The 27,260-nt window shown below is 42.1% G+C and overlaps 1 protein-coding gene across 1 annotated transcript in view; it reads right to left on the reverse strand.

The window, feature by feature from the left end:
- Positions 1–27,260, reverse strand: part of LOC135702524 (nose resistant to fluoxetine protein 6-like) — a 56,195-nt gene that overhangs the window by 21,430 nt on the left and 7,505 nt on the right. Inside the window, exons 2-5 of the mRNA XM_065223601.1 lie at positions 12,045–12,243; positions 11,819–11,989; positions 11,460–11,754; positions 10,293–11,397 (exon numbers count right to left, since the gene is read on the reverse strand). Of these exons, the coding sequence (XP_065079673.1) occupies positions 10,293–11,397; positions 11,460–11,754; positions 11,819–11,989; positions 12,045–12,243 (1,770 nt within the window). The remainder of the gene's footprint in view (positions 1–10,292; positions 11,398–11,459; positions 11,755–11,818; positions 11,990–12,044; positions 12,244–27,260) is intronic.

Raw genomic sequence — 27,260 nt, forward strand, 5'->3', positions numbered from 1 at the left:
AAACGTAAAACGTTACACTCCCAACAGTGATAATCAACTTTTAAAAGTTTCCATATTCATGCACTGAGTGTCCGGACTTCGAGTCTTAACGGTAACGTCAGTCAGGTAATCAAAGTTCACTTAGCGCTCAAATTTGACCAACCGATGCTCTGAAATATGATGCTAGGAGAGACACGCAAAAAGAAAAAAAATAAACAACCAATTAGAACTTGGAATATCTCAGAGAGCAGATGACATATTCTTCCCAAAACAAACATTTCTTTTGAGATGTCAAGGTTGATAATCGTAGCTCAAATGACGACGTTGAATGAATACTTTGTTTAAATTTTATAAAGCGAAAAAAAATAGACGTCAGTGATTGGAGCGTTGATGGCAACAGACAAATGTTCAAGTTCATGCTCAGCTAAACAAGTTTTGTAAATAAACACCATGAGGCCGTTGTGCCCAGCATGGTACGCACTGATAGACACGTATGAATCATACCCAGTGGTACTTAATTCGACTACCCAGCTACTGGTATATTTACTGAATTATGCATTTGTGTTCGTCTCGGGTGGTTGGAGGTTCCCAAAGAATGAACGAGTGGAAATTACCTGTGAAATTTGTAAATAGAACTAATGGCGGAATTGTGTTAGCTCTGGTGCTTTCTTCTGGACGTACAAAATCGAAGCACTGGTGAAACAAATCCATGAAACATTTGTTTGTTCAAGATCTCCCGATAAAAAAGTTCTTTAGTAGGATCAAATTGGAGGGAAAAGTATCTTTTTTCATATCGTAAAGGTTTTGGAATGTCGATTTTTTTGTATTTGATTCACTGTAAGAAACGCACCGTGGAATGATTAAAGCCGGAAGGAAAGAATGTTGAATATGCGTTCATATTTTGTTTAGGTAATGAATGAAGAGATCGCAGTAGGCTGCGCTTGAAAGCTGACGTGTTTTTCTTTTGCTGCGTATTTTTCGTCAGCGAAATTATTTAAATTGTATGCTTTAAATTTGTTAATTTGTGAGCTGAAATTTTGTTTCAACTGTTCACAAAGTTATCATTTAGTGAAATGTCGTGTTTTGCCTGTGTTTGCCTTGGTTGACCTTGAATTTAACCTCCAAACTATACGACGCAGCTTCAGTTCCATTGTTCGGTGTCAGTTTTCATTGCCTCCCGGGAGCCCGGTTCTCCGAGTTCGGATGCTACATTTTTGGCGTGTAGTTCTATTTAGAGATCGGTCCAGTTGGTGAATTAGCCAGGGAATGTGATGATAATGTGTCCGTCGCGAGTTTTGGGGGTGATTCGGTGGCCGACGTTGCCGTGAATCAGCAAGTTTTTCGCTTGCAAAAGTGCTCGGCTGCTGGTTTCTATCCGGTGTCGGAGATTGCGAGCAATATGAAAGATGCCTCGCTGGATACGCAAAATACTGGACGGGTGGCAGTTGATGGCCGCGAACTGTTCCTGGGGAAAGCACTAGACGCGAACCTCCTCCAAGATGACCATGGCAATGCAAGAAAATTTGTTTAGTTGAAGGAAGTATTACGACAAAGGTGCATCACGAAATGAGATGGAAAGCTTAGAGAAAATCAAAATTACGAAACGCATGGATTGGAGGATCAAATTTACATGGTGAGACCAGTCCAAATAATTTTTTTAATTATAAAAAAAACATAAACTTAATAGCTACGTGCCAGTTTTGAAAAGAATATTTTCGAACCTGGAAGCGAGTATGTAATACTCTGAAACCTCCATTTACGAACCAAAATGGGGGTTCGTAAATCGAATTAGTGCGTAAAAAAACATCGTTATTTTAGATTTACTTCGTAAAAAGAGGTTTTTGAAAATATTGTCAAATACCCCACAATATGGGTATTTTTGGAATAAGGGTGACGTGCAGGGACCGGAAATCGATGTCTGACGCCATTTTGAAATATAAGATGGCGGCTTCTGGTAACATAATAACTTCGAAATTCTGTCAAAAACCCCACAATATGGGTATTTTTGGAATTGGAGTGACGTCTAAGAACCGGAAATCGATGGCTGACGCCATTTTGAAATCCAAGATGGCGGCTTCCGGTTACATAAAAACAGGCAAATAATGTTAAATAACCCACAATATGGGTATCTTAAGAATCAGGGTGACGTTTAGGGACCGGAAATCGATGTCTGACGCCATTTTGAAATCCAATATGGCGGCTTCTGGTTACAGGAAAACAGAAAAATACCGTTAAATACACAACAATGTGGATATTTCTGGAAGCGGAGTGACCTGTGAGAACCGAGAATCCATGTCTGACGCCATTTAGAAATCCAAGATGTTGACATCCGGTTACAGAAACACTGGGAAATACTGCCATATACCCCACAATATGGATTTTTTGGAATCGGGGTGACTTATTAGGACTGAAAACCCATGTCTGACGCCATTTTGAAATTCAATCTGGCGACTTCCGCTTACATATAGACATAAAAATAATGTTAAATAGCCTACAATATGGGTATCTTAAGAATCGGGTTGACGTGGTGGTATTTGCCAATTTTTCTGTAACCGGAAGCCACCATCTTGGATTTCAAAATGGCGTCAGTCATCGATATCCGGTCCCTACACGTCACTCCGATTCCAAAAATACCCATATTGTGGGTTATTTTATAAATTTTTCTGTAACCGGAAGCCGCCATCTTGGATTTCAAAATGGTGACAGACATCGATTTCCGGTCCCTACACGTCACTTCGATTCCAACAATACCCCGAAAGTTTCTTTTGATTTTCTTTGAAAGTCTTTCAAACATCCTCCGGAAGATGTTTTAAGCATCCTCCAAAACGTTCTTCCAACTAACCCTGAAATTTTTTTCTGCAATCACCTGAGAGTATCATAAGACTGCCTCCGGATGTGTTTCCGGCTTCTCTTGGAACTTTCTCGCAACTTTCATCCATCTTTCCGTGGAAGCTTGTTCCAGTTTTATTAGAATGATTTATAAGATCTTCTCTGGAAGGTTCTTCTGACTTCCCCGAAAGCAGTGCTGTCATGGTAAATTTAGAAATGGTTACTCACTGTTATGAGCACCCCCACCTATCTTAAATTCATTCGCACCCTTTAAGAAGAGCCCATAATTGTGTGTAGTTTGAGAATGTACACAACATTCAATTCCCTCTAATTAAAACTAGGGTGCGGATAAAACTTGTCTCCAATCAGCTCGCCATAAAACATAAAACTACAAATTTTTCGGATAATGGCTTTTCAGGTCAACGTTCGACGTTTCGGTCATTGAACTTTGCTTTTTTAAAGAGATGTAAAGTTGTAGTCTCTTTCGTGTAGCGCAAAGGCTTAACGATTTAAAATTAGCACTGGTAAAGATCCTAAATCCTGGATCGAAACGTTGGCGATGAAGACTTACAAGCCAAAACAAATTACTAATTCTTCAAGATATTTGAAGTTCCCTGAAAGATGTTTGCGAAGCTTTCGGTGCTTTTATGAAATTATTGAAACTGTCGGAAAGATCTCCGAATTTTTGAAAGTTCCCGCTATTTCCTGAAGTAAAATTAACGGCCTTGAAGTTACTTTTTTATGTAGTTTTTGAAACAGTTTTGAAACTCATAGAACTTCTCTGAATTTCTCACACTTGCATGAAGTTTTCGTTTATTCACGAAGTTCGCTAAATTTTCAAAAAGTTCTCGGAACTTCTCAATCGTTCCAATTTTTTTACTGATCGTGGTGTGCCTTGAAGACTACGAAGTATTCCTATTTTTTGAACATTCTTCGGTTTTCCAATTTTCTGAAACATCTTGAACTGCTCTGAAGTTCTCTGATCTCGGAACATCCCTGTAAAAAAATGAAACTGCCTTAAAATATTAACATTTCTCTGAAGTTCCTTGAAGATCTAGGAACTTTACTGATTTTTTTTAATTCCCTGAGTTTCTTGAAACTTATGTTAATTGTCTGCAATTGCCTTGAAGCTAGTTGAATTGCATTGAGACTCTCGGATCATTCGTGATTCTTCTGAAGTTATTGGAACTGCTCAGAAATAAATGAAGTTATCCTTAAAACCTTGAAACTTTCTTGATAATCTTTGGACTTTCTTGAAATTTCCGAAATTTCATCATTAAATTTTCGGATGGTCTCTGAGCCTCCCGGAAAATATCTGGGCCAAACTTCCCTAAGGTTTATGGAATTTATTTAAAGTTTGCTTAAGTTCTCCGAACTTTTACGAACTTTTCTTTAATTCCCTGAAGTTCTTAAAAGTTCCTACAGTTTCATTTAAGCTGATGGAACCGCTTTGAAGTGCTCAAAGCTTACCTGAAGTTCCTGAAATTTTATATAAGTTCTTGGAACACTCCTTAACATCCCGCCAACTGTTCATGAAACTTCCCTTAAAACCTCGTTATTTCTCTTCATTCTTTGGAACGTCTGTATGGTTCCTAAACTATTGAGGACCACTCTGAAGTTCTTGAAACATCCCTAAAGCTCTCGTCACTCTTCTAGTGATGTTCCTGAAATTTCCCTAAACAATGATAAAACTGCTAGAAAGATCTCTATACTTCCCGCCGTTATCTGCTGTTCCGTGAATTGCTCGAAGTTGCTGTGAAGTTGTCTATGATTTTTTCTTATGTTCTCTAAGTTTCCCTGATGATCTCTGGGATACCTTTATATATTGGAAGATCTTGAAGGTTCTCGCTATATTGCTAAATTTAATGGAACTACCTTTACTTTCCCGAATTTTACCTGAACATCTCGGAACTTCTCTGAAGTTCCCGCTATTATGCTGATATTCATGGAACTGCCCCAAAATACGCATGACTACCCTCATGATCATTAATATATAGCGGCACCGGTGGTATAGTGGTCAGCGTGATTGCCTCTGGTGTGGAAGCTGCCACCCTAGCGTCGGTAGCATTGGTACTCAGTACGGAACACAAGAAGTTTTGGTAACCTCTGTAAAACTCCTACAATTTCCCCCGACTTTAATGGAACTGCGGTGAAGCTTTTGAGCTCTCAAAATTTGTGCAAACCCTATGGAACTGCCCTAAATATATCGGAACAACAATTTACTTTTAAACATCACCGTAGTTTTAAAAAGTTCTCAAAACTATCCTGAAGTTTTCGAAATGTCCTTAAATTTTTTGGAACTTCCTTAGAATTCTCAGAACCCCTTGAAGGTTTCCGCAATTTTTTTAAGGTTAATAGAACTTATATAAAGATCTCAATATTTTCCTGAAGTTCTCGTATCATTCTCGTATTTCCTGACGTTCATGGGACTGCTAACTTCTTTGAAGTTTTCTGGACTTTCCTGAATTTTTCGGAAATTTCCTAGAGATGGCACATTTTTTCTGATGCTCATGCCACAGCCCTAAAGTTCTCAGAATATTTGGGCAGCTCTCTGGCCTTTCCTAAAGAGCTTTAAAGCTACCTGAAGTTTACTGGTTCACTGGAGTTGCTTGAACTTTTTGTGAAGTACATGAATTTTTTATGAAGTTAATGAACCTGTCATAAAATTCTTTGAACTTCATCTTGCTTCAGTTCTTCGAAAATTCTCCGGAAGTTTTTGCTGACTTATCAGGAAGTTCTTCCCAACCTCTACATAAAGTTTCAATCACTGAAAATATCTTTTAATTTATTGATAGTTCTACACTGATTAAAATTCCCGGGAATGGTACATTTACACGGCCATTGAGATTAACCCAAATTTAAGTTCAGTTTACATATAATCGCAAAAAGTTAAGGAACTCAGTGATGAATAAGTTTTCCAAATAAACCTCAAAAATCTGCCGGAAAATGACGAAAATTTTACTCCTATAGGAGTAGTACCAATAGACTGAGAGAATCCAATCTTCCGTATTGCCTGCACGGTATTTTTCGATGGGCCATAGTTCCGGTGCGTTGAGGGGGGTTCATGTCCTTCGGTACGAAAGTGGCACGAAGCTAGATCCAGCCAGAAGATCGTAGGGCCCTCGTGTTGCTTCAACAGAGGAAGCAGACACTTCTGGAGACACTCCTTGAGGTAGATCTCCCCGTTTGTCACATGAGCAGATCGCTTTCCAAATCATATATTTCTAGGCAAACTTTGAAAGTTTCTGCTTCCTTACGGAAGATCAAACTTGTGCTGGGCGTTGAAGACCAGTAGCCTCGGAAGTCCACCTTGACGTAAGTCTCATCATCCATGATGAGACAATGAGGCCTCGTCAGCATCTGGGTGTACAGTTTCCGGGCCCGTGACTTTCCCATCGTGTTTTGCCGTTCATCACGATTTGGAGCCTTCTGTACTTTGTACGTATGCAGTCCCTCCCGGTCCTTGGCTGACTTGGACAGATTCAATTTTTTGGCCACCGAAGCATTTTGATTCCGCTTAAACACTTTCACGACACTCTTGTGATCCTGATCACTAACAGAACATCCATTTCGTAGTAACGATTAATCACACGACTCACCGTTGACTGCACGATTCCGAGTTGTTTTTCGATGTCCCGATGGGAGAGTTGAGGATTTTCCAGGTGCTTGCGCAAAATAAATTCGCGGCGTTTCTTTTCGGGTGACGCCATTTTTTTCAAATATCGAAAAACTGACAGCGATAAAAATACAGTGTAAACAATACACTCTAAACTACATCTACTCAAATTTTAAAGAGAAAATACCCAATGGGTAATTTTCTACAGTGTTTTTCCGTGATGCAATTTGATGTGGGTAACCATTTATTAGAGTATTTTTGCGTACTGGAAATACTTCATGCTTCTTAGAATTTTCATGATGCAAGGCCTTTATAATTCTGTTAGATGCTCAAAAATCTAAATTGAGAAAATATCACGGTTGATATCAGAAAAGCTGAAAAGGCTATCAGAACATAAGCTGCAAACTTAGATTTGATTGCTATTCCAAATGACATTTGGAATGACCCTTTCCTACATTTGAGTTGAAACTTCCATTTTTATCAAATCGTCAAATCCCAAAATGGAAACTGATTGTTTCTAATTGATGCTGCTTCAAGTCTTGGCTTCTGAAATGGGCCATAAGTAGAGCCATGAATTGATCCCTAAGTCTTGCCTTTGTGACCTGAGCACAAAAGATTGTCGCACTGGCCTGGCCTGGATATCGTCAATCGTGATTTTTCAGGTATCCACAATCAGATTTGCTTCCACTCACTTCGCTTTAATTTTGTTTGTCTTATGAATTCATTAGGTGTTATAATGACAGATTGCAATGCTGGGAAAATATCAAAAAATCAAATCTCACTAATGCCCCAGATCACGGTTGATTTCCGCAGACCAAAGCAACTGTGGATGATATACAAGCTACGATATCGAAGCTACGAATATCAAGCATACAAAATTCACCATCTACAATTCTAACCAAACCGTGCAGAGTTGAGTTTCTTGATTTTTGCTTTACATCCGAACGCGACCCGAAACTACACACTTAGAAAAATTGATGTAAATTTAGGTGCTCTGAGACTGACATATACGAGCGTCAATTTTGACATAAAATTGAGTCATAATAGACGCAAAATTCAGCTCAATCATACATATTTTCGAATTTTTCAGTCTCGGAGCACTCAATTTTACATGACATGTTTGTTTTCGTCTCATCCTTTATGTCAAATATGGATTCCGTCACGTGTAAGATTACGTATTTCTAAGTGTGTACCGTTACTGCTGGCAGCAGTTGCTTCAACCGGTTAACACTCGTGTTTATTTCAGTTACCGTGAGGACGTAGTTTTTGATTAGCCCCGGTCCCTTTCAAATTGTATCATTATTTATGTACGGTCCATATATTTTAAATGACGTTTCACATTCATCTAGCGATGGCCGATTTTCATTCGAATAATCGATTAATCGATTAACGAACCGAAAAGTAAAATATTTGTAATCGGTTATATCATGCCAATATAAGCATAAACATCTCCAGAGGATCATCACCGATCGTTTCAAACATGTGCTGCACTCTCATTGGTGGAAAAATGGCAGCACAGCGAACAAAAAAATAATCGATTAGTTGTTAATCGAGTAATTAAAAAATGGGACATCTCTGATTTTGGTGTGATTGTTTTGATAAAAATGAACGCAAAATTTCATCTCTATCGAGGGGGCAGCAAAACCACAAAATTACCTTGAATACGGGGGGTATTCATTGGATGAAAGGGACCGTGAAAGAGGACACTAAAATAGAATGTTTTTCTTCCGATAGTTTCATCTTAGTATTCATCTTTGGTAGCTTCGTGTCTGCCATCGGTGAAGAGTAAAGAGAAATAGCAAACTATGCCTCCTCTCTGAGTGGTGCGAAGACGGACCTCAAAATCGAACCACTTTCGAGCTGTCAAATCGAACCACTTTTTTTATCATTGTGGTTCGTTGAAATAGATAGAAGTATTGTTATCGTCCAAAATAAAAAAATAAATATTTTTCAGTAATGTTTTTGATCTTTTTAAAAACGTGATTCGAAACGACTCAAACAATTAAAAATAACAGTATTATTGCGTATTTTGGACCAAAGTAGTCTCCTGCGCTGAAAAAAACCCCTCCGATTTTTTTTCGCTCAGGAACGACTGTGACTTCGGAGAACGTTCTAAGGAGATTTGTGATGATAGTACAAAAGTTCCAGGAAATTTCAACAGATTTTTCCCGCGACAGAAGAGGTTTCAGTGGATATTTTAGTTGCTGCCAGCGAGGTTCTACGGGGGTTCTATAGAGTTTTCATGTTCGAGTTTCACACGAATTGGAGGGAAGTTAAATCGTTGCCATTGGAGGTCCCAGGGAATTTCGACAGCACTTCCATAGATATCGTCGGCCACATTAAATTTGCATCTGATTTGCAACTGAATTCAGATGTTTTACACAATTTTTATCAAAATGAATACTGCACAACCGGTCACTGGGTTTGATTTGAAAATTGAGATCCACCTCACAGAAACTGAGCCACTCTTTTCGTACTGCTGAATCCTTGGAAAACCTGAATAGGCTTCGCTTTTCGTCGTGTCCATCTTTATAATTGCAAAAGTGAGCAAAACACTTCATTCTGAATTTTATTCCACTCCGTAAAAACTCCAGCTATGAACAATGTCAACAAACAATCACAAAGTCACGAATCGGCTCTGCACAAAAAGCCGTTTGACACTTCTCTCTACCAACCGACGGTGATGAAACGTTTATTTCAACACTACCAACATGAAGAAAATTTCACTTCGCACCACTCAGCCTCCTCTGTGCGATGTGCAACGGAATCATTTTTTTTTTCGATTCAACTCTCAGCTTCACTTTTACATGTTGTGAATAGTCAAAAGAGCTTGTAAAATCAATAGCAAGCATGATATTTTGTTTCAATACCACGCGTGAAATTGATGATATAGCCTACACTGCTTGTAAGTTACAGGAAAAAATTGTAAAGTATGTGTTTGACTCATACATTCTCACTCTGAGAGAGCGCTCACGAATCATAAAACTCTCTGAATGCGAAATTTTCTGATTTCAAATGCATTTCAAGTCCATTCTAAGCCGCATAAACCTCTTCTAAATCATGATAAAACCGAAAATGCCACTTCCCCGGGGGCACCGGAACATTCCCGGGAGGGCTAGTGTGACCATGGACTCTAAATAAGGCCATTACTGCCCAAAATTTGTCAAATGATGAAGTTTGATATGTCGCCTAACGTGTTTTGGTTCTTGTTCAGAATTGGCCACTTCCTCGGGGGCACCAGAACATTCCCGGGAGGGCTAGTGTGACCATGGACTCTCAATAAGGCCATTACTGCCCAAAATTTGTCAAATGATGAAGTTTGATATGTCGCACGATGGGTTTTGGTTCTTGTTGAGAATTGGCCACTTCCCCGGGGGCACCAGAACATTCCCGGGAGGGCTAGTGTGACCATGGACTCTCAATAAGGCCATAACCGGCCAAGATTTGTAAAATCATGAAGTTTGATATGTCACATGATGGGTTTTTGTTCTTGTTGAGAATTGGTCACTTCGCCGGGGCACCGGAACATTTCCGGGATGCCCAATGTGATCGTGGACCATCTACCGCCATTGGTCCAATTACTTCATTTGAGAGAAAAAACTTGATGTTCATCGTGTGTATACTTATTACAGAACAGTAAATCCGAATGCCGACCAAAAGTGACCCCAACGAGGACTGGAATAACTCCGGAACCATGTATTTATCCAAATATTTTCAGATGGATTCAAAAATTTCAATAGATTCCCGAAAAAATGCAATTTATTGTGAAGAAAAAGATTGATAAGTTATGTTTTTAGAGCTAATTGAATTTTGAAATCTATGCAAATTCAGACGTCAGGCACGCAAAGGTTAAACCGGTAGTACTTACATCCCCGCAGCAAAACCTTCTCCAATCCAACGATGGGAGATTCGAACGCTAAGCACCACACTATCGCCAGCGTTACCGTGAGTCCGAAATCTCCCCAAAAGTTGTGAGTAGCTGCGATGTCTGAGAAATATCCAGCATTTCTCACCGATCCCAACAGCATCGTTTGTAGCGGAAGATGCAGTAGGTAGATGCTATAGGACAACCTGCCCAACGGTTGCCATATGGATAAACTCAGAAATGTGTCGATTGGTCCACCGTAGCCATTGACACAGGCGAACACTATCCATGCAAGGCATCCAGCCCAGACGACTCTATTGGTGGATTCGTAGACGGCGTCGACGATCACCGGATGATCAGCATAGGTTTCCGGTTGTTGAAGCGGATAATCTCCCAGAAGGATGGCTAGCATGATGCTCAACGAGATAAGCCATCCTGAGATGCAGGCGATCTTTGACAGTTGTATCCTGTGATGCTTGGTTTGATGCAGGATATATCCGAGGATCACTCCGACTAGCCAAGCTCCCACTCTAGTATGAGTAGGATAATACACCAGAACCATTCGGCTCTTGTCTATCGCCTGCCGTCCACTATCTACGAAAGCTAGTCGGAGATTGTTAACTAGGAATGAACCCACGACGCATCCCATCGAGAGCAGGATCAACACAGCAATGATGTAGAGTACTCTTCGTCCCCACTTCCATAGTGGGTAAATGAGCAAGGGCGATAGAACGAAGAGCTGCATATCGACCGATAGGTACCACGAGTGACCCAAGCACATCTTCAATGGATTAACGTAGTTCTGTACGTAGAGCAGAGCAGACCACCAGTACTGTTGGCAGCCATTCTCCATCATTGAGATCGAGGTATCCCACATGGGACCAGAGCCAAAATACTTCATCAAAGTGGACGACAACAGGATGAGTGCCGCCAGGGCTGGAGTTAGACGAAGATAGCGATGCAGGTACATCATCGGGAGATTGAGCTTTTGGTTCTTATCCAACTCCTTCAGAAGACTCCAACATACCAGCAGTCCACTAAGCAGAAAGAACGAATCTACCGCCACTGTTCCGGCAACCACGAGCATACTGTGGTACGATTTCACCCACTGAAAGAAAATAGATCGTGACGTATTCCAACATACACAACTAGAAGAATTTCCTAACTTACATCGAAAATAGCCATTTTGTTAACAGTCGGCCCCAACATCAAAGTCATGTAGTTATGGCAGAACACAATCCAAACCATCGAGATGACACGGATTCCGTTCAAGCAGTCAATTTGACTAGACTTCACACCAGACTGCCTTTGTGTCTGTCGTTCGTTGATCCGAAACAGCTTAATACCGTTGGAGTAGACCGAAAACATCGCCCAGTTACGGTTCGGTACTCGTGATCCAATCAACGCCGTCACTTCATATAAAGTGCTGAGCAGAAGTAGTGCAACGACGATGCAAAACACCACACTGTGAAAATAGAAATGTGACCAATTACGAAGATAAGCACTGTCAAGTGTCATAGGTATCTTACATTGCAGCTACCTCTTTTGGTCCGAGATCGGGCGCCGGTGATTCACATGTGAATGTTATCTCTGGAAGGGTCAACAATCCACCGGCAGAGGCCTTGAAGAGTGCTTGCAGTTGACTGGCAGCGCACGTTGCAGGGAAACAGGTTCCCAACTGCAAGACGAGCACATTGGAACTGAAATCATTCCGTCAGTATTGAAAGCATGGAAGGAAGCCAACATTCACACTACCTTGAATCGGTGGGAAACTGCCTTGCGGCGAGACTGCTCAGGTTTAAGGGAATCGTCATCTGGCAGTAGCGACCTTCGATTCGACCGATGGTTACGTTGCCCGTCTCGTGCGCCACCTTGTGGCACTCGTCATAGTTGCCCAGGTCGTTTGTGTTGCCCTGCAGGATCCCAGCGGGTAATTTGGACCACGCGTCCAGCACTGCGGAAAATATTGAACTTTTAATGATCGGTAGTTTGTTAATTAGATTGAAAAAAAGAAGAACGTGTAAAAGGAAGTCTTGGGTATGATGGATTGCATTTGTGTCAAAAACTAAGATCCATAAGAAGAGTTTTATTTTGCCTTTGGTAGTGCTAGGTGTAATGAGGATGCGGATACGACCAGGTATAACCTCAATCACGTGTGATCTATAGTTCGGTTTTGTGCAATTTAACAGTATGCACCATGAAAAATATCCTTAAGTGTACATAGGGTAAATGACAGATTTGGCAATACTTTTTCCTATTATAATGGCGACTTGAGTGTGATCGATAGAACTGTTTCCGCAAATCGAAGGTACGCAAGTAAATCGGTGATTATCTCTTTTGCCAGTGGTGGTGAGGGGTGATACCCCTCCCTATCTCTCCCCAACAGGAAAGTTTGGTAAAGGAGCTGATTAACCCGATTCGTACCTTTCTCATACAATTTTCACACTACGGTACTCTAACAGAACTATCAACTCTTTACTTTTATCACCTTGACGATACACCACTTTGAGTCTGATGTTAAGCATCTCCAACTATGTAAATCGTTAACTTCACGCATGGAGTAATGCAAACATGATTAGTAAAAGATCTATAATTGTTTAACAAAACAAATCATGTCTCTAAGATATTCTCGCAAGAAAGAAGGTTGATCTGTAATTATTCCAAAGGCCTTCAGATGATCAATCATATTATTAATAAAATATTTTTCTGAAGATCTTTAACTGCTCAATAAATCATGCCTATAAGATATTCTCGCATCATAGTAAGTTGATCCAGTGACCTGCATCTCGTTCTCTGTGTATTATGTCAATACTTGAGGTCTATCAGGTTTTATTCTGGAGGTCTCCAACTGTTCATTAATTCAAATTTCAGATATTTTTCAGAAAGCGGGTCCTTCAGTTGGTCTAATATCTGCATAATGTTATCTGCATAATGATTAACTTGTCATGTCTCTTAGATATTCCTGCAAGATAGCAGGTTGATCAAGAATCATTTCAAAAAAGTAAAAGGGTATGTGTCTAGGGGCACGAACGGAAGCTTGACGTAGGACCGCTAGTGGACGGAACAAATATGTTGATCATTTAGTACTTAACTCTTCTGTTCTACTTTCCGTTTTTAAATTGGTGGCCCTGAAAAGGGCCGTTTGGTTTTTCAAATGGTGGCCACACCAGTGCAAGTCGATGCCGACTGGATGACGGCGGCCTGGTCATGCTTCCTATAGCGGGAAGCCTTTCCTCCGGTCGATGTGGGTGTTTTCGTCGTCGTCGTCTTCTTCGTATCGTTGCGATGCGTGCTGTTCCACTCATACGTCCTGTCCGACGCTTATACGTCCGTTGCTCAAAAGCAAATGACGGAGAAAACATTTACATGAAATTTATTTTTATACAGCCATTGGCTAATTTTTGCTAATTGGTATTTATCATTTTACATTGTGAACATTTGTTCCATTTTAAATTTTTAAATTTTAAATTAACTATCTAACTACATTAAATCCTACCTACTATTTACAAAATTATGGGTAAAGATTTCTAATTTTTTCGTACTCTGAATTGAGAGTCCTAGTTTGGTGCCAACTGGCGAGCGCAGTCATTCTCTTGTCGATTTGATCGAGATTTGCCAGCGGATGAACGTCGGCTATCCGTGTCATGGAGGCAGATTTAGAATCATCTTCAGAAACTTGTTCTGCAGGACTTGGAGCTTCTTCCGATGTGTTTTAGCGCAACCCTTCCATACCGGAGAGTCTCCTTCCATTCATTTCGGCTAAAAAAATGTTTTATTATATTATGGAATAATAAGATATTATGATAATATTTTCTTTGCGTAAGCAACAAGAAAATATTGTAAAGTTTGTGTTTAACACATAATACCTGCCAATTTTGCTACATGAGAGTCGCAATAAGCGATTTTGTCATTTATCTCACCCACTCTTCGCTCTTCACTCTTCGCGAAAAGGCGATCAGAAAACCACTCATTGTGACTCTGTCAAAGCTAAATTTGCAAGTTTTATCTGTCAAACACAAACTTTACAATATTTTCTTGTTGCTTACGCAAACAAAATATTATCATAATATTTTATTATTCCGTAGTTTTATAAAACATTTTTTTAGCCGAAATGAATGGAAGGAACCGGCGGAGACCCATACTCCAGCATAGGCGCAACAATCTGCCTATAGACAGCCAGCTTGTTGACGGTGGATGCTTTCGAGCGACGGTTGATGATCGGATACAGACGTTTCAGCATGATGGTGCCTTTTTTGACTCGGTCTTCCACGACCGACCGGAAGAGGAGCTTACTGTCGAGAATCAAGCCAAGGTAGCGTACCTCGGAAGACCACTCAGTTTCAGCGTTCAGAACCTTTATCTTTGATGACGGTTTGAGCCGGTCGGTGTTGCTATGCGGAAACACAATGGTTTGCGTTTTGGCCGCGTTCACACATATCTTCCAGTCGGTGAGATATATGGTGTAGGCATCCAATCCGTTTTGGAGCTTCGATAATCGTCCCTTGAAGCTGATTGCCGAATCGTCAGAAAACTGCGACAATGTTCCCCCTTGCGGCAGTGTCGGTATATCCGATGTGTACAGATTGTACAATATGGACGATGCTTCCTTGAGGGACTTCTTTGGGTACATCATACGGTTCCGAGAGGGCACTACCTACGCATACTTGAGACGTCCTGCCGTCGAGGTAGTCCGAGATGATCTTCACCAGGTAGCTGAGGAAACGAAATTGCAGAAGCTTGTGCACCAAGCCGTCGTGCCACACGTGTGTGGGGCATGAAGTAGTTCGCCTCCTCGTGGTGTGCCCTGGAAACGCTAATTATCGAACCCAAGGGAGAGATATTGCGGCTAAACGAACTACCGCAGAGTAGCGACGCTGGAACCCCATCCAGCTCGTCCCAGGAGGTTGATAAGCCCTGCACAAACCCTCGTTGTGCAAAGGCAGGAGTGACGCCGGGTTCTTAGAGTGCTTAGCACACGCAGCTGGTAAGCGGTCACATCTGTCCTAAGCTGCCCTGTTGGACAGTTAGCTGGCTATCACGTCTGCTCTAGAACTCAGGCGAACAACGAACAGCGAACAACAAGAGAAAGGCCCTGCACAGCTGCTCACTGTGCAGTAGCGAGTGTCACGTCGGACACAACACCTAGTGATGCGCCATAGCGCAATCGGTTCCCCAGAATCCTGGAGGAGTGCTGCTTGGTTCGGCTTGCGTCGAATTCCTATACTGCCTTCTGGGCAGCGGAAGGGGAGGAAGGTTTGGTGCGCGTCCTTCGGTTGGAGGAAGCGGTGGAAAACCATTTTCAGATCGATTCCGGGTAGTTGCTTTTTTTTTTGCTGTCTCGGCTGGCTTGCTCTCTTCCACAGAGCGATGAATTCGGCCCGCTTGGGACACGATCGACTAGTCGATGTGTGGGCATTCCCGCAGTTGACACAGGTTGGCTGCTTGTCCTTCATGTCCACGATGCATTGGGCAGTGGCATGTTTTTGGCCGCATTTAGAGCAACGCGATTTCATATGGCAGTTGCGCACGCCATGTCCGAAATTCAAGCAGCTGGTACACTGCGTCACTTCACGGTGGACCGGCTTGTACCGCTCCCACTCGACGACGACACTGAGCAGCGTTCGGATGCTTTGAAGCTGTCTAATGTTTGTGGATCCGCCAACCAAATGCACCAGGTACAGTTGGTCGCGATACTTGATCGCCTTGTTGTGGCGTTTGATCACGAAAACCTTCATGGGTTGAAGGTTGTTGCGTTTCAGCTCTTCTTCCACAACCGAAACATCCAGCTCGTGCAGCCCGCGTAGAATGACCTTGAAGGGCTTCGTTGACGGCACGTCGTGGGTGAAATATTCCACCTTCCAGAGTTGCAGTGTCTCCGCCACGGAAATTCGGCCCGTAGCCCTTTACGGACTAGCACAATCAGATTGTCAAGCAGCTCGCGTGGCTGTCCCTTGACATAGAAAGGAGGCAACTTCTCATTTTTCTCAACGCTTTCACGCCTTTCGCCATCATCCTCCTGGAGCAGCGAGAACTGGTTGAGTGCTAGCACCGGCTTCGTATGTCTGGCATCGACATTGTTATCCACCGGCCGCTTGCCGCCTTGCTTCTGGCTACCGCTTGGGTCCGGTTTACCCATGCTTGGGTTGAACGAGAAAAAACTTGCGAATACACGGGAGAAAAGAATACTTGCGCTCGACCACACCGAGTGCTGATCGTAGTATCTGAGACGGAGAAAACGATTTGGCAAGCGTTTTTATTGTATCGATGCTTTTCTCCTTTCATTGGTCGATCAACCGAGCATTGGTTGTTTTTTTCTAGGAAGCTTTATCCAGCACAGTTTCAGCTTCAACTTATGGGTAGAACAATCACTCACAGCATGCCGTTTAAGTATTTAGGTGTCTGGTTCGATTCCAAGTGCACTTGGGGAAAACACATAGCGTATCTGGGGCAGAGATGCCAACAGCGAATCAATTTCCTTCGTTCCATTACCGGCACTTCATGGGGAGCCCATCCGGAAGATCTGATAAGACTCTACGTCTACAAGACCACCATTCTCTCGATTTTGGAGTACGGTAGCTTTTGCTTTCAATCGGCGGCGGGGACGCACATATTGAAGCTCCAAAGGATTCAATATCTTTGCATTCGAATCGCGCTAGGTTGTATGCAATCGACGCATACCATGAGTCTTGAAGTTCTTGCGGGCGTCCTCCCCTCCTCGTTTTGCGGATTTATCGTTCCGGTTCCTCATCCGCTATGAAGTCATGAACTCGCTGGTGATCGAAAACTTTGAGAAGCTGCTAGAACGGAATCCTCAAACACGATTCATGAGCTTGTACTACGAGTACATGACTCTGGACATCGGTCCCTCCTCGTTCAACCCCAATCGCGCTGTCTCCCATCATTTCAGTTGTTCTTCCGTGAGATTCGATCTCACAATGAGGCAGGAGATTCAAGGAATTCCAGAGCCCCACCGTTCCCTGATTGTCCCAACTATTTTTGCGAACAAATACCGCCACGTCCCCACCAACAAGAGATTTTTCACAGATGGGTCGGTGATAAATGCTTCCACTGGTTTTGGAGTATTCCACGATCTTCATAGCGCCTCATACAAGCTTCAAAAGCCGTGTTCGGTATACGTTGCTGAACTGGCAGCTATATCGTACACGTTAGAACGTATTGCCTCACTGCCACCTGACCATTATTTCATTTTTACGGATAGCCTAAGCTCCCTGGAGGCTATGCGTTCAATGAGGCCGATGAAGCACTCGGCGTATTTCCTCCAGGAAATACGATCGTCATTGAGTGCTTTATCAAACAGCTCGCATATCATCACCTTGGTATGGGTCCCTTCTCATTGCTCTATCCCGGGCAATGAGAAAGCGGACTCGCTGGCCAAGGTGGGCGCTATGGAAGGTAAAAGATGGATTCTTCAGTGGTGTCGAGTACTTGGCACTGATGAAGTCTGCAAGTAGTAGACGAAATACGCGTATCTGTCAAAAGATAAGCAATTATTTATAACGGAATGTAAAGGAAATGAACCAACCCACTCAAAGCTCTTCATAAAGGGATTCCGTTAAGAGGTTCGACAAATTTAAAGGATATAACTTCAGCAGATCATCGATCTCCAAAAAGTTCTTTGGATATTTTGTCATGACTTTTCGTTGATATGGTATTATCATAGAGGTAACTCTAAGACTAGAAGGTCCCGAAATAACGTGCTCAACTTTTTGGATCAGCTCTGGTACTCTCTTCGGTCCCAAGCTAATCGATTCACCCCTCGAAACATAGGAAAAACCAATAACTCCTCATTTTATCTGTCAAACTTTCATAGCGAATCAAAACAAACATTGCGTAGTACTCGAATTTCGACTAGAATGGGATACGTTAATCGTTTGCTTGGGACCAATAGGCTAGTCAAGAAGTGAGCCAATTTAAAATCGTTAGTTTCGTATTGATTGTTGGTATTATTCTGGAGATCTTTAATTGTTCACTAAATTAATGCATATTTCTTAGATATTCATACAATAAAGGAGGGTGATTAGGAAATATTCCCAAATCTTCAGTGGATCAAAGTTCTTCATATTGTTTTCTGGATCATTTCCCGTTTCAGGTTGATAAGGAATTATTCTGAAGATCTCCAATTGTTCAATTTATCAAATAATGTATATGAGATATTTTTGCAAAATAGCAGAATAATCAGCTATTATTCCAAAACCATAAATTTTTCAAAGACTGGTGTAAAGTACTTTGAATATTTTGTCAATACAATGATCAAGTATTATTCTGAAGGACTATAACTGGTCAATAATTCAAACCATGTTTCTCATACAATTTCTCAGGATTGCAGGTTCATCAGCAATCTTTTCGCAGACGTTTAGTCGATCAAAGATCTGCATAAATTTCTTTGGATATTTTGTGGAGACTTTTAGTTGAACATGTTTTATTAAGAATAATTCAACATATCAAATCTTGCCTCTTAGATAGTATCGCAAGATAGCAGGTTAAACATTAATTATTCCTAAAACCTTCAATTGATCAAAGCTTACGAAAAGCCCTTTGGATATTTTGTCCTGGCATAAGGTAGATGAGGAATTATTATGAAGATCTTCAACTAGCGGCACAGGAGGTGTAGTGGTAAGCTTGATTGCCTCTCACCCCAGCAGGCCTGGGTTCAATTCCAGTCGGCGCCGCCGGGATGTTCTGAGGCATAACATCTCTGATCACGCCTTCCTTCGGAAGGGTAGTAAAGCCGTTGGTCCCCGGTTCATGAGTTGATGGGTCGATAGGTAGGGTCCAGGTGTGGGAGCTGCCTCGCTGGCGTTGGTAGCATTGGTGCTCAGCACGGAAAATAAGATCGACGGAAAACAAATCAAGGAGGGGAAAAGTTGGCTTCGGCAATACCTTAACCTATTATCGTCAGGGGTGGTAAACAACGTCCTTGAGAGCTCAATTTTGGCATGTGGATACATTGTGTTTCAGAGCAACTATTGGCCAAATTTGAGTGCTCTAAGACTTTATTAACCCATCTGACGATAATAGGTTAAGGTATTGCCGAAGCCAACTTTTCCCCGAAATAAAAAAAAAATAGGAGAATTTACGTATTCTCGGCAACCTAAGCAGCGACCTTCTTTCTATAGCCTTTTTCTCTAAGGAACGCACACATATGCAGTATTGGTTTGTTTACAATCTTTTGCTGCCAGCTGCTCTAACAATTTCAGTCGAAAGAATTGTCAAAAACTGTTTTGAAACGCTTTTACAAAGCTCCAAACTTCTCTAGTGAGAGCGAGTATTGTCGGCAACCAGTTTTTCTTCAGTAACCGTTCCATTTGAACTGCATGTAAATCTGCTGTTCTATTATCGGCAACTCGAAATCAGCTACAATTTGTAGTGCGTGTGTTGCATTTCAAGAAAACCTTGCTAGATTGCTTTTTCTCAGTGGTAAAAATATAGTCAAATTGGGCCCCTGAAGCCGGTCTTCGGGGAGAAGCTTCCCTAATACAGAGTTTTTTTTTACAGAGTAAGAGGGCTCCTGAGGCAGGTCCTCAAATACTGAGTAGTTGAAACAATAGCAAAATATAATAGCTGAGTAGTGTCGGAGTTGCTGGCTTAGTTTAGATGGTAGTAATTTTGTCGAGGGTGTCAGTAGTCAGTGTCAATAGCATGTTGTTGATGATCGTGTCAGTCTTTGGTGTTAAATACTTTTGTAAAGTTTGGCGCAGATGAATGAAGCAGATGACCGCTGCTTCGGCTGATGGGTACTTTGGTAAGGGCGTTCCTTATGCTATTCGGTATACCGTAGAGACTTCTTAGATTGCTGAACACTGGGCAATCCACCAATCTGTGTTCCACTGTCATGGTAAGGCTGCAAGCGTCGCAAGTTTCCCGGCCCATGTTGTGTGTTACAGGTGTGTGCCCTAAACGGAGACGAGACATGATGACCTGACGACTTGGGGTGTCCTGCCGTTTAAAGGTATCCCCTGTCACTTTCCAAATAAAAGATTGCCTTGTGGAAGCCCACTCAAGGCGTTGCGGATGATGAGCCCGACCCAGCGCATAATGTCGGAACCAGGAACCTCTTTACAGAACGACCGGTAGCGGCCAGATAAGCTTCACAATTACCCCTAATGTCGCAGTGACCCGGTACCCCGAGGAAAACTGAATTCGATGGTAATTGTTCTTAAGGCCTGTACTCGAAAAAAATGCACCAGACAAAAGTGTTCGCCAAAAATTTATTTTAAGTCGGATTTTCTTGAAACTTTCAAAGAATCAACAAAAACATATGGATTATGTTTCGGCATAATTATTTTATTCAATTTTCTTTCCATCGCTGAAAGCCCGCACATTTCCCTTAAGACCCCTCATTACATTTTGTGCAATGGTGGAGCCAACCTTTTTGGTCACTTTCATCCATTATTTCTTCAACTCCAGTTCGTTCTTAAACACCTTGGACGATTTTCGAACTTTGGCCTTCATTATGGCCCAAAATCTTTCCACCGGACGAATCTCTGGTGAATTTGGGGATTGGCGGTTTTTGGTACAAAAACAACGTTATTGTCTCTGCACCAATCCAACGTCGATCGCGCGTAATGGCATGATGCCAGGTCGGGCCAAAATAATGTCTCGCCTCCGTGGGACCGCAGGAAGGGCAACAGATGCTTCTGGGGGCACTCGGTGCGGTAAATTTCACTGTTGATGGTACCCATTGTGATGTACGGTTTACTCAGTTTACCGCATTTGCATATGGCCTGCCAGAGCAAGTATTTTTTGGCGAATTTGTCCACTTTCTTCTTCTTTATGTCTTCCGGAACATCAAACCGTGATTTGGCAACGTAGAACTCCAACCCCGGTATCTGCTTTGCGTCTGCCTTGATGTAGGTTTCGTCATCCATAACCACACACATCGGTTTCGTTAACCACTCTCGATACAGCTTCCTTGCGCGGGATTTTGCCGCCGTGTTTTGTTGATTCGGTGCGGTGCCTTCCGGACCTTGAATACACGAAGCCCAGCTCGTTTCATGGTTTGCTGAACGAACCAGGCGGAACACTTTGCCTTAAGAGCCACGGCGCGAATCGAAAGGTTTGGATTACGCTTGAAATAATCCTACACCTTCCGGGCCTTCACAGGGTCAGCTGTCTTCGATTTTCTTCCACTTCCAGCCCGCCGCTCGGTCGTCTGGGACTCCTTAAACGATTTTACCACCCGAGACACAGTTGTATGGGTGATTCTCAGTTGTCTTCCGATCCATCTCATGGTCGAAGTCGGATTTTCCATGACGGCGCGCAAAATTCTCCGGCGATTTTCTTCTTGTTTCGATGACATCTCAATAACCACTGTACCGATTGTTATGAAATTTTGCACATGTAAACAATTCACTCCAAACTAGTGTTACCCAGATTTTCATCAATTTTTACTCACGGATAAAAAAAGTTACACATGGATAAAAATGGTGCATTTTTTTCGATTACAAGCCTTACATCCCCTGGATCCATGTATGCCTCGGGAACTGGGATTCTAGGCTTAGAGCCGTCCGTGTATTGGTGGTGGTGATCGTGGTACTTAGTCCCTAGAATTACAGCGACATAAGCGCGCTTCTCCGGAGAGTTGTCTCTGGCTTTGAAGCGCCTAGTTACAGAGAAATCGAAGCAAAGTGGACCAGTGGACTTCTGACACTGGGGGTGTTTCTGGTGGGCCAGGGTCTCAAGAAGTCTGTTATCCTCTCTGAGGAGGCAGATCTCTTCAGTTCCGGTAGTGTTTCTGCCACCTGGTACCTGAATGGTAGAACTCCAAGCTCCACGCAAGCCGAGTCTGCGGGGGTAGAAGGGATCAACCCTGCTACAGTGCGGATGGATTTGTTGTAGGTCGGAGTCTGTCCAGTGATGAAGAGTTCAGCGACTTGACAAAAGAGCTCTATCCCATAGAATATTCTGCTGTTTACAACGTCTTTGGCGACCCTCAGGGTGAGCTCTCTATTACTGCATCGATGTGGGCCGGAGAGGGTACGGATCAAATTCAGTCTTGTGCGGCAACTGTTCCGGATTTCATTGAAGTGAGGGGCGAAGCTAAGTTTTCGATCCAGAAGAGCTCCTTGAATCCGAACGTGGATAGGCATACCATCACTTTTGATCGGGTCTTGTATGGGGCGATGTGATAAGCGGCATATGTGTGATAACACTTTTCTCGGCTGACAACACACACCCGCATTGAGACGCCTATCTATGGATTTAGGAGACTGCGGCCTGTAGCTTTCTGTGGAGAGCCTTTAGGGTGAAACCTACTGCCAGGAGTACAATGTCATCGGCATAGACCAAAAAAAATAGGGGAAAAATCTACTTCAACCTAATCGCCCATTCCCAGCCTATCGAGCACAAAACATCAAATATATCTATGATTTCGGTGTGAACGTGTCAAACAAACGTTTGGTACGATGTCCCCAGTATTTTCCACTGTATATTTCGTGAAATCACCAGGAATCTTGTCAAAAAACTGTTTCAGTTCATCTTTGTTGGTACTGAACTGCTCTCCAGTTGCACCATCCAGATCGAACCCGAAAAAACCACCACCTTCCGTTTCCACATCACTATCGTCACTTGTATACAATGCTTGTATAAAAGCCAATGCACACATCTCCGGCTTCGAATGATCACGGCACGAATTATTCAAAAACTTCCAAAGTTTTGCCGATAATATAGGGGAAATGACGGCTTCGGCATGCCAGACTATTTTCGGCAACCCAAATTGAAACACTATTTTCACTGGATTTTCTTACGAAAACACTTCGATGAATGCATACAAACGATTCTTTATGCTTTCAGCTTCAATTTGACTATATTTTTACCACTGAGAAAAAGCAATCTAGCAAGGTTTTCTTGAAATGAAACACACGCACTACAAATTGTAGCTGATTTTGAGTTGCCGATAATAGAACAGCAGATTTACATGCAGTTCAAATGGAACGGTTGCCGAAGAAAAACTGGTTGCCGACAATACTCGCTCTCACTAGAGAAGATTGGAGCTTTGTAAAAGCGTTTCAAAACAGTTTTTGACAATTCTTTCGACTGAAATTGTTAGAGCAGCTGGCAGCAAAAGATTGTAAACAAACCAATACTGCATATGTGTGCGTTCCTTAGAGAAAAAGGCTATAGAAAGAAGGTCGCTGCTTAGGTTGCCGAGAATACGTAAATTCCCCTATGTACGCACGATTCCACCTCGTTACAAGACTTTAATACGCGCATAACGTCAAACGCAACGTTGTCATCAAAGCAACACAAAAAAGAACATGACGTAGTGGGAATTTCATGCTGCATGGCAAGTTTCTAGGCATAACAGTCCCACTGAATATTTTACGTTTAAAAATTAGCTTTGGTGAATTAAACGAAGGTAATTTTACAGTTTTCATTAAAAAATAACAGTTATGTTCAAATGGGAGTAATATAATATTTTACAGTAATGTATATTACCGGCAATAAGCAAAACTGATTCGAAACTTGAATCGCGCTTTTCTAAAACATTTGCAACATGGGACAGTTATGCGTAGAACGGCAGTATAAATGATGCAAAAGTAGTGAACATGTTTGAAAATCCACGCTTCACTTACAACAAGTTTAGTGTTGTAATTGAAGTCGATGTCGATACGTATAAATGTTTGTTATGGGCGAAACAAGTAAATGTAGGGTTTGATCGGTGCTCGATAGTTCCCGCGATTAATGTGTTGAGATGCTTCAAATGTGGAGAATTTGGGCACAAGAGCATGGATTGCAAAAATTGAGAGAGATGCTCTAGGTGCAGCCAACAACACAAAACGTCGGAGTGTACGTCAACTGTATTGAAATGTATTAATTGTTTGAAAATGAATAAAGAACGTAAAATGAATTTGGACGTCAACCATGCCGCATTTAGCTCGGAATGTTTGCTCTATAAAAGACTTTTTAAATCGGAAGAAAAGCAGCTTGCGTTTCAATAAATAGCAGCCAAGTTCCAGGATTGTCGAACAATTCGATTTTTTGTATTTGAATATGGCGGGGTTGTCAACAAACTACGTAGCATTACATCAGATTGTTGAGGAAAAACGTCCTCTTTTAGTTTTATTATCTGAAACTCATATTGTAGAAACTGAAGCTTTTGATCAGTATAGTATTCCGGGATATATTGTTGCTGCTTGTTTATCACATTCTAGACACACTGGCAGTGTTGCTATTTATGTCAAAGAAGCAGTTCAATTCAACCTTCGTACCAACGAAGTTATTGATGGCAACTGGATCTTGGGCATTACAGTTGTACGTGGTATGAAGATGGGTAATTATAGTGTTTTGTATCATTCTCCCAGTTCTAGTGACCAGCGTTTGTTGAAGTTTTAGAGAACTGGCTTGAGACGTTCCTTGATTGATTTTAATATTAATTGGCGTGATAACCATAATTCGAATCATTTGAAACGATTAGCTGAGTTTTTTAATATAAAGCAAACGTTAAATGAATATACGCGTATTTCCAGGCACAGTAGAACTTTAATTGACCACGTTTATTCCAATTTTGATTCCATTTGTTCAGTTACGGATACTGATTTGAAAATAACCGATCATGAGACTTTAGTGATTAATGTCTTAGACCATGTTAACGATAACGATAATTTTGTAAAATTGAAGTGCTGGAGGAAATATTCGAAACAGGCTGTTTCTAATCTTGTTGAGAGGAGCGTGGATTTTCCATTCGCGGCCGGTAACTTAGATGAATCTACAGCTGTTCTTAATAACGCTTTGAAAACGTGTACCAATCAACTAGTTGAGCAAAAGTTTGTTTCTTTGAAAAACTCGAACAGCTGGTACAATTTGGATCTTTTGCGTCTTAAACGGAAAAGGGACAAATAGTACAAAAAGTTTTGTAGATCTTATAATGACAATCATTGGACTAGGTACACAATCGCGCGTAATAAGTATTCACAATCGATAAAGAAAACTCGTTGTGAATATGTTCAAAGGAAGATTGATCAGCATCAAAACAACAGCAAAGAGTTGTGGAAAATTTTGAAATCTTTATTAAAACCTAGTAATTGCAAACCGCGGTCCATAACTTTTAATGGCACATTAGAACAGTCAGAACAAGTAATTGCAGCTATGTTTAATGATTATTTCGTAGACAGTGTTTCATTGATTAATCAATCCATTGAATTGGTCGATGAACCTGACGAAATAAAACAGGCAGTTAATAGTAGTTGTAGATTTGAAGTTTTTCACCCAATTACATTTGATGAACTTAGAGTTCTTTGCTTTTCATAAGGAAAATCGGCTGGGGTAGATAATGTTAATGCTAGAGTTATTCAAGATTGCTTTCATGTCATTGGCTACATCTTGCTGGACCTTGTTAATGAATCATTGCAAACTGGACATGTGCCACAAATTTGGAAGGAATCCTTAGTGGTTTCTATTCAAAAAGTTGCTGGAACGATTAAAGCCGACGAATCTCGTCCTATCAACATATTGCACACATTAGAGAAAATCTTAAAACTTGTTGTTAAAGACCAGCTGTTGGAGTATTTAAATAGTAATAGCAAAGAAGAATACTAAGATGAAACAGTCGGAAGAAAAACTTTCTATTTTAGTGTCCTCTTTTACGGTCCCTTCCATCCAATGAATACCCCCCTGTATGCAAGGTAATTTTGTGGTTTTGCTGCCCCCTCGGTAGAGATGAAATTTTGCGCTCTTTTTTATCAAAACAATTGTAGAGAGTAATTGAAACACGTCTTTATCGGTTGACGTTGAACAGTGGAATGAAAATTTTATTCAGAAACTTAGCAACTAATAACAAGTGCATATAGCGACGCGAATTACTGGGTTGCTACGATCACAATACTCCTCTCTAATCCGCGACGCCAGTTAGCTTCCGAAACTTCTGCTGCTTCTGAACGGTCATCGGCTTCGTGAACCCATCGGCTGGCTGTTCCGTTGTCGACGTGTAGCTCAGTTGGACGACACCATGCTGCAGGCTATCATGCACGAAATGGTACCCTATACTGACGTGCTTGGTCCGGGGGTTATACGAACCGTTGTTGGCGTTGCTGATTGCCGATTGATTATCGCAGCACACGGAAATCGGTTTGGCCTCGCAAAACTGCGACTGCAGATTACTCCACCACATAGCTTCCTGGATCGTGCGAGACATGGCCATGTATTCCGCTTCACAGGACGAAAGGGCTACGGTAGGCTGCTTCTTGACGTTCCACGAGATCGCACCTCCCTGCATCATGAACACATAACCGGTTGTGGATTTCCGGTCGTCCGCATCTCCTCCCCAATCGGCATCGCTGTACCCAACTATGTCCGCTGGACCGCTTGTCGAGTACTCTAGCTTCTTGGTTATTGTACCTTTCAGGTACCGGATTATCCTCTTCACCGCTTCCCAGTGAGGACGGCCAGGGTTGGCACTGTACTGGCTCACAACGTTGACGGCAAAAGCAATATCCGGTCGGGTGACTTGAGCTGCAAACGACAAACACCCGACTGCTTCCTTGTATGGCACTGACTTCATTTCTTCCATTTCAGATTTCGTCTTCGGTGCCATCGACTTGTCCAACTTGATGCTTGGATCTGCTGGTGTTGCAACTGGGTGGGCATCGGCCATACCGAAGCGATTGACGATGTCTTCGATGTAGGCTTGTTGATCCAACCACAGCTTGCCTTCTTCACGCTTCCTCGTGATTCTGATGCCAAGACATTGTTGCGCCTCCCCGAGGTCTTTCATTTGGAACCGCTTGTGCAGATGGGCCTTCAGCTTCTTCTTTTGCTTCCGATCGTTTGTGAAAATCAAGAGATCGTCGACGTAGATAGTCACAAACATCATCTTTCCTCCACAAATGCACCAGTACAAACAGGGATCCACGCTCGACCGTTTCAGTCCGAACTCCTGCAGCACCACATCCAACTGCGCGTTCCATACGCGGCTGGACTGCTTGAGACCGTAGAGGGCCTTCTTCAGTCTGC

Source organism: Ochlerotatus camptorhynchus, unplaced genomic scaffold, assembly GCF_037179485.1.
Source record: "Ochlerotatus camptorhynchus isolate MF236.1 unplaced genomic scaffold, CSIRO-AGI_Acam_v1.1 ptg000193l, whole genome shotgun sequence".
NCBI lineage: Eukaryota > Metazoa > Arthropoda > Insecta > Diptera > Culicidae > Ochlerotatus > Ochlerotatus camptorhynchus.